General features: G+C 42.8%; 1 protein-coding gene across 1 annotated transcript in view; it reads left to right on the forward strand.

Annotated features, from left to right (window-relative positions):
* Nucleotides 1-618: 618 nt before the first annotated feature.
* Nucleotides 619-16,556, forward strand: part of F9 (coagulation factor IX) — a 29,611-nt gene continuing 13,673 nt past the window's right edge. Inside the window, exons 1-4 of the mRNA XM_082681313.1 lie at nucleotides 619-743; nucleotides 5,728-5,891; nucleotides 6,094-6,118; nucleotides 10,761-10,874. Coding sequence (XP_082537439.1) covers nucleotides 656-743; nucleotides 5,728-5,891; nucleotides 6,094-6,118; nucleotides 10,761-10,874 — 391 coding nt within the window. The 5' untranslated portion in view covers nucleotides 619-655. The remainder of the gene's footprint in view (nucleotides 744-5,727; nucleotides 5,892-6,093; nucleotides 6,119-10,760; nucleotides 10,875-16,556) is intronic.

A 16,556-nucleotide genomic window follows, 5' to 3' on the forward strand; every position in this document is an offset into this window, starting at 1 on the left:
GGTAGGTAAATGTTGGTATACTATTATGAGTTTTTTATATTACATGTGAAGTGGTATATCAATATGAACTACTATATAATAATATTTATAACATTTATTTTCTATACATAAGTATATATGCATATACATACATGTGTTCTGAGACAGGACCCATATGTTTCACCATATGGGTACACAGCACAACAAAGTTTATAAGCTCCTTGTTACGAGGAGGAACATAAAGGATCCACCAGGTGACTCGAGATTATCAGCAGTGGTGACGTTTTAAGGTGGGTGACAAAATGACTTCATTCTTTCCATCTCTTTACCTTTCAACTATAAGACATTAATGCTCCCTGACAAGGATAAGATGGATCCTATGATGAATTTTGCTGCCACAGCAACTGCAGCCGCATTATACCTCCCCCTATTCTAATGATGGGTCACTTCCTGTTTCAGCCTCAGATCAGCCACAGTGACAGAAGCCCATGGAATCAGAGGTGAAGTTTAACAATGGCCACTGCCTCCTCTCTTCATTTAACCCAAGAGGACATCGGAAACAGCCCAAAGACCCACTGAGGGAGATGGACATTGTTTCCCAGAAGTAAATACAGCTCAGCTTGTACTTTGGAACAATTGTCAACCTTGCTACTTGCACAATCTACTAGCAAAGGTTATGCGGTGCCTGAACATGATCATGGCAGAATCACCGGGCCTCGTCACCATCTGCCTTTTAGGATATCTACTCAGTGCTGAATGTACAGGTTTGTTTCCTTTATAAAGATACATTCAATGTGCTTGGCTTTTAGATATAGAAACGTCTGGGGCTGTCTTCTTCATTAAATAATGATTACAGGATTTGACCACAATGTTTAAGATTCTACTAGTTAGCATGTGTGTTGGTGAGTACTAGTTCTCTGGTGCTGGTTCTTCCTCATTTTTAAAACTAAATAGATTTACAATGTTTATAGTACATTTTTTTAATGGACACTGTTGGGCTTATAATTTGACAATGTAATTCCTTGGAAAAGTCACCTCCTTGGTTAAAAAAATAAATAAAAGGGGGAAATGTTTTAACAAGGAAACAGCCGAATGTGGAGAAAAAATTAACTGTCATTTTGTGGGGTTTTAACTCATTATTTTGAAATCAAAATGGGAAACATTAAAGCAAAAACAATGGTTTTATTTACACACAAAGTTTGATTTTAAGACATGATGTGATTCAAAACTTTATAACTATTTAATGAGTCATGCCTCTAATTTTTAGTCTATAAAATTATATACCTTCAATTGAAAGTTTTAGTTAAAATACAAACCTTTCATTAGTAAGTTGTTATTTATCACTGAAGTTTTCCATGGGTGAGGAAGAAATTATTTTGTCTGATTCTAAACATCTCGGAGTTAATACAGGGGGAAACTCAGTACTCACTTGAGCTCTTAGGACAGCAAAGCAAGTACAAGAATTGATGTCGAGTAGGAACTTAGTTAAAGCAATTTACATCACTTGGTTTTTTTTCACAACTTTACTGACTTTATGCATTCCCCAAAGGCAGGCACATAGGGAAGAAATTACCCCATTTAGACAAACAGCATGTTCTCACAGGAAGCATTTATCACACTTACTTGTCAACCTATTATGATCAAATCTAGTAGCTGACAGTGGAGGATCAGGGGTGCCAACCCTAAGCATCCCCAGAAAGCAGACTGGCCCGAGGTTCCCACTCCAGACATGATGTCACACTGAAATGCAGAAATAATGGTGCGAGAATGCAGAGGTTAAATCAAGCCAGCAAACTGGCTAGAGTCAAACAATAAAGAAATTCAGCGTGAACACTCACAAAGTAGGACAGAATGCTACGTCTTTACACACATCTCATCAGTGTGAGATCTAGGAGGACAAAGGATCCAAACCCTTCCTTCAAGATAAGTGCTGAGATGATGGAGTAAATTTTAAGAGGACTGCTGCCCCCTTGAAACCTCAGATGTAGGAAAAAGGATAGATTCAGAGAAAAAAAGAAGGACTAGGATTTCACAGCTTGGGAAATAATGACTAGAAGAGATAAGCCCGAAGGGAGGTTAAATATATGACCCTCAGACAATGGTGAGGAGAAAGGCAGTGTGATTCCAGAGTCACCTTAGTCAGAGATAATAGGTCCTTGAGCAGAGCACCAAGGCGCCTTCCCTAAGGACGGACAGTGTTGATGCAGTGCTCTCCTCTACTGTTGAACCACCACTGGCTTCTAAAAGCAGTTTCTATGAATGATTTTCTGAGATGTTGCATTTTCATGGCTGCTGCCCTTAGATATTATTGTATCAATTTAGAATTTTGAAATCAAATGTGTTCCATAAAACCAATTCAGTTTTGTAAAGCATATGGACCCAACCTGTCTTTCATTTAGAATGAATGAATGAAATAAATGAAAGACAGCTTCAGTCCACACACTTTACAAAACTTCACAAAACTAGGTGACTACTACGGTGCCAGGTACTGTGGCAAGGTACTAGGGGCTTGGGGATAAACCAGATTCCCTCTTTGACCTAAAGTACCATGAGGTCAGCTGAGAGATTTCAATATAACATGAGGAGATGTATACCAGCTGCTAAAGGGGCACAGAGAAAGGAACACATTAACTGGGGAGACACTGACAGAGAGACCATATTTTGAGCTGGGTCTTAAAGAATAAGTAGGTGCTCTCTCCTTAAATGACTGATCTAGGTCATCCTGTGAAGAGAGGATCACTCACGTGCAGAGATCCAGATCCACAAAGAATGTGAGGTCTTTCAGGAACTAAGTATGTTTTCAATATTGAATATGACAGGTGAGGCAGGGTCAGGTCATCAGATAAGGAAGGCCCTAAATGAAGGAGTTTGGACAACGGAATGCAATGTGGAGTCATCAGAAGTGTAAACATGAATACCACTGATGGCTGACTCAGGCTGCTCAGCCTGGCAACATTCTCATGACCTGTGTGAGGAAGGGGCGGCCAGACAAGGGGAGACCAGTCTTGAGGCTACTGTAATCATCCAGGGAAGGCATGAGGGCCTGAACCTGGACATTAGCTGTACAGACAGAGAAGAGGGAATGGAATGCAAGTGACACTGAGGAAGTAGAAATGATATGACTTAACCACCTGCGTATGGAAGGGGAACGGGTTTAGAGGAAGTGGAAAGACCATGTCTTGAGCATTTGGGATACAGCACAGTGCCTAAGAGCATGGACTGTGTGGTCTGACTGCCAATGTCTAAATTCTGGCTCTGACACTTTAATATATCACTTGGGGCAAATCACTTAACCTCTCTGAACCTCCGAGTTTTTGATTTACGAAAATGAGACGACAGCACCTCTCTCATGGGACTGCCGTGAGAAGGGAATGAAATAATGGATGCAAAGCACCAAGCACATTGTCCAGCACATCAGAAGCATTAAATAAACATCAGCTCTTATCAGCCACATGACAATGGACAGTTACAAAGAAAGACAATCTGGAATTCCGAAGATACATCTGACTGGAGATGGATATTCGGAACTCACTGTCCTATAGACAGTAGTTACAACCACGTGTGTGAGGATCCAGGGAGTGAGCATGGATCTTGTGGCACCTAGTACAGTGCCTGGCAGTAGTGAGTGCTCAGAAAATTGTGTTGAGTCGGGGCTGGACTAGGGTGAGGCAAGCAGGGCATAAACATACTTGCACACACTGAGAGAGAGTGACTCCGTAGATTCTGTGCCCTAGGGGCCTTGTTTACCTCACCCCAGCCCTGGCCCTAGCAAGGATGTATGGAGTGAAGAGGGACAAGGCTGAAGCTGGAGGCTGGAGCCTGGGAGAACTCGGAACATATAAGGGGCAAGCAGAAGAAGGGGAATGAATGGATGCAAGTGGTGGATGAATAACAAGAATCAGAGCGAAGAGGAGAACCAGGAGAGAGTGATTTCATGAAAAGAGCACCCTGAAGAGGGAAAGATCAACAATTAGAAATGTTTCAGAGCAGGCAGGAAATACAGAAGCTCAAAATTACCCTTTAGGAGGTCATTGCTGATCCTGACAGTAGTCGTTTCATTACATGGATGGCGGTAAAGAAGAGAAAGAGCCACAGAAAAGTGCATTAAATAAAAAGGGAATTGAGAAAATTAGGGAGGCAGACCAGACAGAGGAGTAGAAAGGAAGAGAGAAAACCAACATACACCAGCCTGTACACATTATCTCACTGATCCTGTCAGCAACGCTGGGAGGTAGACAGTCTGATGATACTACTGTTATACCCATTTACACTTGACAAAGTTAAGCTGCAGAGTTTATGTGACCTGCCTGAGATCTCACTGCCAATAATAGCTGGTAGACATGTGATTCAAATCCAGGTGTGTCTGCTCTGACTCCAAACCCCTATTTTTCCACTAGACCACACTGTAAATGGATACAGACACAGATGCTACTGTAGGAGCGCCCAGGGCCAAGCACATGAACTGGCAAGCAGAGAGGAGGGCCTGGTGGAGGCTGGGAGGTGTCGATATGCCGTGGCACCCAATTGCAGCTTGTGGCTTTCTCCCAGGGCGCCTGGCTGCCTGGGAAGGGAAGGAAGAGGCAGCTGGCGGCACTGACCTAGTGGTTGGGATTGCGGGGTATTGCAGCACTGAAGAAGGGGTGAAGGGAACTGAGAAGGTTGGCAAGGGAAGAGTTGAAGAGAAAAAGTCTAAGCTAAATTCAGGGAAAAAGTAAAGCCCAAGGGGACCTGAAGAGCAAGAGAAAAGTGAGAGGCTGTTAAGGGACTAGAAGGCTCCATAAAGCGAACAGCTGCAATGGAAATAAGGAACTTCGGTTTGTTTCTTTTCCTTTCTTTCTTTTTTTTTTTTTTTTTTGGCGCTAATGAGAAAACAGTCCCAAAATGCCCTGGAGAGTTCACGTTATAAACACCTCGTCCTGTTGAGATGGTATCAGACACTCTCTAGAAGAAAGGAATAACTCCAGGCAGCTTCTTGAGTTCCTGTTATTAGTTATAGATACAGATACTACATCTATATCTGTCTATCTAGAGAGAAACACGCACAGAGACAGAGAGTGAAACAGAAAGAAGAGACTGAGGTATGGAGAGTGGCGGGGAGGGGCTGGGGTGGAGAATTAGGTTAGGGACCTCAATCCCAGAGTTCAGGAGTGCATTCCTAACAGGCTAGACAGTCAGAGCTAAAATAAACCACATCCTGTATCCCAGAGAAAGACTTATGTCACTGGTATTCCTAGAACACGTGCCAACTTAAGGTGCTGTGAGTCTGAAGGTTAAAAAAACATGAATGCAGTGGTTTTTCTTTAATATCTAGTGAGAGACAGCAGGGTTGCATTTAGGCTTCTGCTCTTCCAAGGGAAATGTGCTCCAAAGTCATTTGGGCAACTGCGTCCTGTAAGCACAGCCCGGCCAGCGTGATGGATCACCTTGCAAGGATCTGCAATTAGTTATTTTCAAATGATGACAAAGTGTGAAGTTAACTGCTTATCTCAGAACTTTCCTTTTCATCCAGAGTAAATTCAAATATGATTGAAAATCTGACCTTTCATTACCAGAGTTCTCTTGACTAAGAGTAAAATTGAATTTTAATTCCTAAATCTCCATGTGTATACAGTGCCATGAGAACATCATAGATTTTGGCTCCATGCCCCAAAGATAAATTGGCTTTGGGATTACTTGGATTAAAAAGAAAGCCTTTCTTAAGAGATGTATTTAATTTTCATGATGTTTTCTTTTTCTTTTAAATTTCAGTTTTTCTTGATCGTGAAAATGCCACCAAAATTCTGAATCGGCCAAAGAGGTATAATTCAGGTAAATTGGAAGAGTTTGTTCGAGGGAACCTTGAGAGAGAATGTATAGAAGAAAAGTGTAGTTTTGAAGAAGCACGAGAAGTTTTTGAAAACACTGAGAAAACTGTGAGTATTTCCACATAACATCCTTCAGATGCAGAGCAAAGAATAGAAAACCTTTAAAAAGAAAAGGTGGGGGGACCATACTTCTCTTTGGAATTTTAAAATATCTATACATACACGTGTTTTACAAATGTTATAATAGAGAAGGAATCAAATCGAAAACATTTTAAATAGTACCATTAACTTGTCTTCTTTTTCGTTATAGACTGAATTTTGGAAGCAATATGTTGGTAAGCAATTCATTTTATCCTCTAGTATACGAAACATTTGAGAATTATGTATTTTTTTCTTCTGTGTAAACAGATAATATATTAAACTGTGTCAAAAGGGCTCAGAAAAATAAGTCCAACTCTTTTTACCCAAAATTGAATGGTGAGAGACTCCAGGTTTATGCCAGCGTGGGAGATATCCTCTGGCAGATACGCTTACTTCTTCCTAGGGCTTCAAAAGGAACATCGTTCCACCCCAGGAATCTGGAAGGGAGAGACCAAAGAGAATTGCATCTGGGACTGAATGAGAGTTTGCCATCCTCAGCAGAGAATCAGAGAATGCTGACTGACTTACATGTCTACTGCTTAAAAGTGCTCCTCCTTCTGGCGGCCTGCAAGGCCCTCCTGATTGCCCAGCCCCTCCCTCCCCGCTGCCCCTCTGACCTCCTCTCCTCCTCACACATCCTGGGCTGCTGCGGCTCCTTGCATGCTCTAGGAATGCTTCCATTTCAAAGTCTTAGACTTGATTGTTCCTTTACTGTGGAAGGTTCCTCTGCCAGGTTCCCCTAGGCTCACTCACTCACCACCTCCTTCAGGTCTTTACCCAAATGTCACCCTCTCAATGAAGCCTGCCTTGATCATCTATTAATACTTCAACCTGCCCCCCCATAACCCCATCACTTTAGACACCGTATCCTGCTCTATTATTTTTCATAGCACTTTTCAGCACTGAGGTATCATATAATGGTCTTATGTATACTATTTATGTCTCCCACCTCACTAGAATGTAAGCTTCATGTTGGCAGGGGTATTCAACTGTTTTGTTTATTGATGTAGTCCTAGTACCTCGAACAGTATCTGGTACAGAAGCACTGAGTAAATATTTGTTGAATGAATTGACCAAAAGGAGGAAAAGTCAAAACTTTAATGACAACTAAGTTTTAAAACTAATTTAAAATCCAGCAGCAGGATTTTGAGGCAGTGTAACTTTCCCAGCTTGATTTACCTAAGACTATTTGCATGGACAGAAACTAACCTGGACAGCCAATTCACTGAATTCCATCAGTTCTATTTTCCCAGATTCTATTCTGTAGACACTAATGGACTTATTCATACTCTTGTAACTCATAATTTCTCCACTTTGTTTTTAAATCATGAGGGAAGAAGAGGTCCATTCTGTTACATTTGCTTTATCTGCCTTTCCTCGTTCTTAGTAATGAATGCTACCACGCCAACTCTCTACTAAGGTATTGCCCTACAGTTAGTCCAAATAAGTCTTTTTATTCTCTATTTCTAATCTATTTAAAATGTTGAATCTTGTATTTTAAAGCAAATCAATTTCTACCTTTCCTCCCCAAACATTCCTGGCTGCATTTAAACTCTCATGGTCCCTTCATTGCCCAACCCCCACCCAGTTGGCCCCCCACCTGTGAGTAGAGGTTCATCAGTACCTCTTAAACACCATATTTTGAAGTTGGCTCCCTAACTTCTAGGTCACAGGCTGTGTTGTTTACTGTAACTCAGGTAAAGATACCTGGAAAACATCAAGGGCATGATTCTGTTGTTGACCTGAAACAAACAGACTCCAGCAAAGATGGCTTTATTCAGGATCAGCAGAGAATTGCAATTCAGGGTCTACAACCACCATGAGCCATGTGCAAGTCCCTGCATGGTAGGGGACAGACAACTCCTTCAGAGAGGGGAAAAGGAAGTAAGGAGGGCTACAGTAAACAAAGAGTCCCTGGCTTTTCATTGGCTTAGTCCTTGCCAAGAAAGGAGTCTGTCTTCTTCCCGTTGGGCTCTGCTATTGTCATAGGGCATGAGAGCTCTGCCCTCCAGTCTCTTGACTTTTTTTTTTAATAAATTTATTTATTTATTTTTCGCTGCGTTGGGTCTTCGTTGCTGCAGGCGGGCTTTCTCCAGTTGCGGCGAGCGGGGGCTACTCTTCCTTGTGGTGCGCGGGCTTCTCACTGCGGTGGCTTCTCTTGTTGAGGAGCACGGGATCTAGGCGCGAGGGCTTCAGTAGTTGTGGCACATGGGCTCAGTAGTTGTGGCTCGCGGGCTCTAGAGCGCAGGCTCAGTAGTTGTGGCGCACGGGCTTAGTTGCTCCGCGGCATGTGGGATCTTCCCGGACCAGGGCTCGAACCCGTGTCCCTTGCACTGGCAGGCGGATTCTTAACCACTGCGCCACCAGGGAAGTCCCTCTTGACTCTACTTAACTGAGGTTTCCGTTTATTAATTTTTTACACTGTCACTACTGCTTTGTCTGCTAAAAATAAAAAAACAAGAAAAGAGAAAAAGAAAACCCAACTCCACGGCTTCTTTTCACTTTGCAGTCGAGATTCCCAACCCCCCCAAAATAGTCTATGCTGTTTCTCCCTGTATGGGCTTTCTCACATGGTAGGGTCGCAGGCCCCTCACTCCTGCCCTACTCTCTTCCATCATCTCACCAAGTAAGGAGCCTGGTGAAGAGGAAACATCACCCAACCACATTAACCAGCATCTGCCCAGCCCTTTACAGAGTGCCTGTCACCTTTAATCCTCACACCAACCCTGTGAGCAAAGCACTATAAACCTCATTTTACAGAAGAAGAAACTGAGATTTAGGGAGGTTAAATGACTTGTCAAAGGTCACCCAGCTAGGGAGTCATGGAGCCCAGAAGAGCAGCCAAATTCTCCACTGCCCAATCCCCACTTTCTCTATTACCCCTCCCGGCCTTCAAATCTAAATGCAGTTATTCATTAAGCCACCACCTGGTAGGCTTAAACAGGAAGCTCTCACTTGGCAAGGTCTTGTCCCTTGTTGTCTTTGACCCCTACAGTCTGTGGCTTTGCTTCAGCCCGAAGGACACACAGACAAGCACCCAAAGGAGGACTAAATGCGGGATGAAATGACACTCATTTTAAAGATATGTCTCAGCAAATGAGTTGCTGTGTAGCTGGCTGCAAGCCCAGAGCCTTTCAGTGAAACATCCTAAATAATTCAGCTCCATTGGTCTGTAATATAAAGTGCAAATGTGGCTCGTTTTTTTGGACCAGTTCTGAACATCAATAATAATAAACCAGAGATAACGTATTTTGTTTTTATAGAATTGGAACAAACTGAAGTATCTGTGCAAAAGCACACTGGATCAAGGGGCAGAGGGGGCAAGGTCTAATTTTTACAACAAGCAGTTTTCCAGAGAGGGACTATTCCTAAGAAAGGGGTGCTAACCCCCAGCCAGTGGGACCTAGACACATGCTCCTGACAGCGAGCACGACAGACACTCTCCTGCTGTCCCTAGAGCAGGCAGGGGGCCACACACTAGATGTCACGGAGCTTGGCTCTAAAATATGAACGACCATTAGAAATTTCTCTTAAATTGCCCCCTTTCGTTCACTGTTTTATTCTTACACCATCTTTATCACTTACTCTTTTGTTACTCATACATTAAGCCTTGCTGATCTTGCTCCCAGTTTTCTTCAGGGCTCTCTCTCAGCTCACAGTGCACACCAGCCTCCCTTCTGGCTCTATGCATCCCTTTCTCCTGAAGCTTCCTTAGAAGTACGGATGGAGGCAGAGCTCTCAGAAACCAGACTTAAAGGCTCCCTCCACATCCTGACCCTTCCCCTCTTACCTATTCCTTCCTGCTGTTTTCTGATGACCAGTATTCTCAAAGGCTCTCCAGAACTCTGCAAATGTAGAAACTTCAGGAAAGGTGGGAAGGAAACATAGCCAATCTATATATAAATAAAGCACATTTTCAGAACTTTTTCTTTTTTAATTCTTTGTATTGAAAGTTGTTTCTCACTTTACCAAACCATCTGGGACCTAATCACAGACAGTAGAATATCTTTCAGGAGTAAAGCATCTTTTGTACTGTTTGGAATGATCACTGCATACTCTGCTTAAAAGTGAAGTGATAGGGGCTTCCCTGGTGGCGCAGTGGTTGAGAGTCCGCCTGCCGATGCAGGGGACGTGGGTTCGTGCCCCGGTCCGGGAGGATCCCACATGCCGCGGAGCGGCTGGGCCCGTGAGCCATAGCCGCTGGGCCTGCGCGTCCAGAGCCTGTGCTCCGCAACGGGAGAGGCCACAACAGTGAGAGGCCCGCATACCGCAAAAAAAAAAAAAAAAAGTGAAGTGATAAGATGAGGAAGTGGATGCATGTGCGCCATGCCTAGGCTGCCAGGTCCCTGAGTGGAGTTGCTATCTGTTACCAAGCTCATGAGTGGAGTTGCTGTTACCTAGCTCAGCTTGCTCTACAAGACCTGTGACAGAGCAAGCCTTGTACAACACATAGATGATTGTTGAAGCAATGTGATTTCATTGAGAATTAACTATATCATCGTTCGATAAGGAAGGATTGAAAATTCTTCTCACACTCTGCTGATAGAGTACATCTCTATATTCAGACGTTCTTTTCCCTCTTCCTCCTCCCTTCAGTTACATAAACAATGTACATGCCTTCCTCGGGGCCATTTCCTAGGACAATGTTAGCCTAAGAACCTTTACTTGTTTTTAGAAACTTAGGAAGACAGGGACATCCCATAAGCAGCTGGTTTCCAGGTCAGCAGTCTTGCTCTGACCCTAAAATCAGGCTCCCCCCTCCATGAGTCTGTGCAGGGAAGACTAAGCATTCTAAGCAATGGATCTGCTAATTCAACTTCTTAATCTATCTCGAAGATGGAGATCAGTGTGAGTCCAATCCATGTTTAAATGGTGGCCTGTGCAAGGATGACATTAATTCCTATGAATGTTGGTGTCAAGTTGGATTTGAAGGAAAAAACTGTGAATTAGGTAAGTAACTATCTTTGGATTACTCGTGGTTCAAAATTTCCCTTTGAAACCAGATGCAACTGGAAAATGCAATGTGTATGTATCATAATTTTCTCTTAAATTATGGTAAAGAACCATTTACATGAGATCTACACTCAACAAATTTTGAAGTGTATGATACAGTACTGCTAACTCTAGGCTCTATGCGGTACAGCAGACATCTAGACCTTATTCCTCTTGCATAACTGAAACTTGATACCTGCTAAACAACAACTCCCCATTTTCCCCTCCCCCTGGCCCCTGGCAAGCACCATTGTATTCTCTGCTTCTATGTGTTGGACTATTTTTAGACATCTCATATAAGTGGAATCATGCAGCATTTGTCCTTCTAAGACTGGCTTGTTTCATTTACCATAATGTCCTTCAGGCTCATCCATGTTGTTGATTATGACAGAATTTCCTTCTTTTTGAAGACTGAATAATATTCCATTGTATAAAACATACTTTCAAAGCTTATAAACATTCATTTTATCTGCAGTCATAGTTTCCAGGGTGTGCTCAAGAAACTAGATGAAGAACAATAGTAAGATTTGGTAGCTAGTAGGAAGTGGTAATGATGTTCCATTAGCATATTCATCCTCAATACAACCACATGTAGTCAGCACCATTATCCTCTCCATTCTACGCAAATGAGAAAAGTGCAGCTCAAACAGCTCAAAAATCACAGAAGCAGTAAACAGTTGAGCCAGGACTTGAACTTCAGTTGGTTTGGCCAAAACCCATTCTTCTAACTGCTACCCACAAAACACAAAGAAAACTGACCCATAAAATTGTTAGAACTCGTGACTAAATTGCTATCAACAAAAGCAGTGGAAGTCAACTAAGTAAAGAATTGGGGTATGGGAAGGCCAATTCTCCCATATACTAGGCACTTCTCCACGCATACGAACCACTTCACATATGAAATTTGTTGACAAAAATCAAAACTCATTCCTGAATGACTATACTGATTACGCTGAAAGAATTACATAGAAAATCTAGGATCATTGTGCATCTTTTCTTTGCATATCCTAGAATCTTTTTGTTCTGAGATTTTGGCAACTGGAACAGTAAACCCCGAAGTCCTTTACCTACTTGTTTATTACCTCTGGATGCAGGATTACTGGTATCTGATTGTGAAAAGCATACAGTGCTAATGACGGGTTCTCTTTCTCCTCTGAAACTCCAGAAGAATAGAGATGCAGTCCTAGGGAAAGAATTTAACACCACAGGCTACATGACTAACACCACAGGCTACAAGACTAAGGGCAAAGAGTAGAAAATTAGCAAGACTCTATTAAGGCGTTATGGCAACCCACCTGACACACAGATGAAAAGGGCATAAAACAAAATGAAACGCAGCAGCTGCACTTGTCCTATTGAGAAGGGAAAAAGTCATCTCTAATGCTGTTCAGAAATCCTTTCAGTGCTAAAGAGAAATCCATTGATCATCTTCCTTTGAGATCCAAAAGATAAAAAGGAATAGAAGATAGGAAAAAGAAAAGGTGGCAGGGCAAAAACATTTAAAAAAAAAAAAAAGAAAAAAGGAGATGCAGGTGGATGAACTGTACCCCAGGCTTGGACTCCCACTCCTGCAGGCTTCCCAGCATGGGGACAAACCGATGTCTGGGTTCCCTTTCCTATGGGTGTGTTCATTGGCTCAACACCTCTGAAGTGCTACTTTCATCTGAAAGGTTATAATTTCAAGTTCAGATTGACCTAGATAAATCCGATTCTGCTATCATGGAAACCTACAGAAACTGATGGAGTATCAGCTTAAATAATATAACTATTGGAGCTGAGGGAATGAATGACTCAACTGGTCTCTGTTAAGAATGAAGGGCATGTGGTAGCAAAGTATAACTGAAAACAGTGTTTGGTATTAAATATTCCTAAATGTCTTTAGTTTAAAAATAAAGACACTTTAAAAGAGGCAAAGAGCCCTGAGGAATGTAGCTATAAGCACAAAACTGCTATAACAGGTTTTGCTACGTGTGTGAGGCTACAGTCTACACAGCAAGAGTGCTAGGTCTACAACGGGCACCATCTCAGGCCTTTCGGGTTCCCCACGTTTTGGTTTGGTCAGGGCTCTGCAGTGACACTGCAGCCACCACTACACCTGGCCTCTAGGGTGTCTTGAGCTCCCCCAGCCCATCTGATCAAGGTTTAGAAAAATCCTCCCAGCTTGCTTAGTTCAGGAACAAAGTGGGAATTCTCTCAAAAAGCTCTTTATCTCAGACACTAGAGGAAAGCAAAAGCATATACAAACTCCCCTTTAAGCTGTTGCTTCAAACTGAACTAAGAACTAATCTCAAAAGCCGCTAGAAAAACAACACAGTTTATGGAGTATCTGGGCCCCAAGTCCCTTGCTTCACCCTGTCTCGGAAAGGGAAGGAGATTTCCACTGTTAAATCCTTGCTGTTTTCCTCTTCTCTTGTTCATCAGGCTCCTCTCCAGGGGAGAGAGGTGCAAATATTCAGGGCATGCTTTCTAGTTAGAACAATTAATTGGCTATTGTGTCCCTTTGGCTGGAATAAAGACCACTGTATGTGCCCAGCTACACATCACATCTGAGTCCTTTTCAGATAAATCAAAGTCTATAAGAACTTGGTCATTCCTGTCCCTTCTAAAGAGTACAAGAGGCATTTCCCCACAGTAACAGAGGATGGAAAGAAAATCAAGCATATAAACACTTTTTTATATTTTTCGTTTCGCTAACACGTCACAGACACTACTAATTTACTGCGTATTTCTATGGAGTAGAAAAAAGAAAATATCTTGAGTTTAGCCTAACAACAACATATTCTGTGATACACTGGTTAAACAGAACATCTTTTGTCCAAGCTTTGGTTTTCCCATCCCTGAATATACCAGGGAAGATGAAGGCAGAGTAAAATGAAGCAGAACACGATAACTTTGTAGTAGGCATGAGGGGAATTAGAAAGAGGTATCTGTGCTAGCTGACACGGAGGGAGAAGAACAGATGCTCTGACATGTCCTTCCACAGATATTCTAGGCACTGAGATCAGCCCCAGGACCAGGGAGAACCCACACCCAACACAGTGCCTGACGTCCGAGTGCTCAAGAAGCAATTGATGAATGAGGCCCGCAGTGACTGTCCCTGAGGTCCAGGACTACAGACCTCTCAACTGGAACTCCTCGTGCTGTTATTCTCTTTCCAGACTCGAGTTCTTTACCTGAGGTCAAAAGACTGCTGGTCGGACAGCAATATTTCCCACTGCGTGTGCAAACCAAGCCAGAGGACAGCAACAGCGGCAACACACTGGGCTGCAAAGAGCAATGACGAATGAGGAAAATGACAGAGAGGTCTAGTTACCTAGCCAAGGACGCCGCATCAGAATCGGGAAAAGCACCCTGACTTTACCCATTCCCGTTGTGCATGGCCTGGACCAAAGTAGTCAGCACCTGCCACCCACCTCTGTGAACTCAGCACAATCTCATATTGACTGAACACTCCCTGCAGGTGGTATTTGATTTGGCTGAACACTCTAGTGTTGCTTTATAGCAACGAAATGATTGCTAGTAACATGAGAAGAGCTCAGGGATGTAATCACCACTAGTGTAATCACCAGTAGTGAGGAGAAAGGTCTTTAAAAAATAAATACATAAATAAAAAGGATCAAGTGCCACCTTTTTGGATCATGCACTTAGTGGATTATTGGTAGCGAAGGTTAAAGCTCAGGCTGGTTCCTTTGTCCACCTAGTAACAGTTGATTTGCCTCCCCTTATTTCTTGAAGTATCAGTAAGGAACATGAGCGAATCATTACATTAGCCTATGCTACCTATGTAAAATGTAATTAGAAAATTTAGATCTGTCACCCAAAAATCCATAATATACTCCAAAACCATATAGTCACTCGGTTAGCCTGGAATCCCCCAGGAAAAAAGAGTCTCTGACACAAGCTTATCTATTAGGGTGTGCAATTCTAGGGGGGCAAAAGTAAGGGATGGGGGAGTAAGGCAGTAAGGAAAGGAGAACCAAGAGTAAAAGGAGTCATCCATCCTCATCTGCAACTGACTGTTTGATCTCCGGGGACTGTTTTCCAAGAAGCCACGTGAGCTGGCCTCAGGAGAGTCAGCCTCGGAGGGAGAAGAGGTGAAAGAATCTGTCCATCAGCACCCTTCTCCAGATGGTCAATACTTCAGCCTGTGGGGCTTTAACTCCCCTGCATCACCAGGCTGTACACGCTGGGGCCCCCTAGAGGTCACGTGGCATCCCAGGCCTCAGCATCAACCCGGGAACGCCAAGCTAAGAGGCGAGAGGCACACAGTGCAGATCTGAGCCCAGGCCATTCAAGGCTGCACCTGGACGAGGCCAGCGGATGTCCATGCAGAGCTGATCACCAGGGTGCTGGGGACGGACGTGGGTGAGGCTGGTGGGGACTAAGGTGGTGCACAAAGAGGTGGCTAACACAGTCGCTCATGTTCAAACTCTCCAAGTTCTAACTGCACTGACAAGTGAGCATTTCTCTTGAAGGCTGTACTGCTGTTGAGCCTGTAGGTAAGGGGGAAGGTGCCTTCCATTCACTGTGTTCCTATGCTGCTCTAGAGACAGAAATAGGCCCAAGGGCACAGCCTGTTTCTCTTAACTCAGCAGGTCTCAGCCAGCAAGCCCTAAACCTGCTACTTCCTGTTATTGAGATCGCATCAGAGAAACAAAGGGAAAGCACGCAAATTAGAAAATGGAAAATGAGATGGCAGGAACAAGCCAAATATATCAGGAATCACAGTTAATGTGAATTGGGGTTAATGACAATTTTCAGCCTGGAGTTAAAAATCTAATTGCATGCTGTTGATAAAAGAGATACTAAAATAAAACTCTACCAGGAGGCTAAAATAAAAGGATGGGAAAACATTTGCCAGGTAAATGCTAACAAAAAGAAACTGGCAAAGCTATCTTAATGTCAGATAAAACAGAATCCCGACAAAAGGCATTGTATGAGACAAAGAAAGATATTTTATATTAATAAGGGAGACTGTATAGGAGAGTAAAGAAAATATGAGCCAGTAGAATGCTTATCATTGTCAACACATAGCGTTTCAGGCATTTAGCTCCCTTAAAGGACCCTATTTCATTCTCTTGTGTTGACACATACGTCAGCCAGCTTCAAGTTTGCTTTGAAAAACTGGATTATATTAAAACCAGGCACTTCTATTCAGCAAAGTATACTATTTAGGGTGAAAAGGTAAGTCAAGAGTGGGAGAAGATATCCGCAATACATATATCCAGTAACTGGAACTCTCATACGCTGATGGTGGGAATCCAAATTTGTACAATTATCTTAGAAGACTACTTGGTAGTATCTACTAAACCTGAACACATGGTCCAATCATTGCACTCATGAGTATATATCCAGTAAATATGCAAGCATATGTTACCAAAAGATATGTACAAGAATGTTCATTACAGCATTATACATAAGAGCCAAAAACTGGAAACTCAACTCAAATATTCACCCACAGTAAAATGGATGAATGAAGGTAGTAATATTCATACAATGGAATATACTACACAGCATGCAGATGAACTATAGCTATACAAAACAACATGGATGAAGCTCACAGACAAAATGTTAACTGAAAGACACAGAGGAGTACATATTGGGAACGTCTCCTTATATAAACTTCGTGAACAGGCAAAA

This window comes from Grampus griseus (assembly GCF_964374135.1).
Source record: "Grampus griseus genome assembly, chromosome: X".
Taxonomy (NCBI): Eukaryota; Metazoa; Chordata; class Mammalia; order Artiodactyla; family Delphinidae; genus Grampus; species Grampus griseus.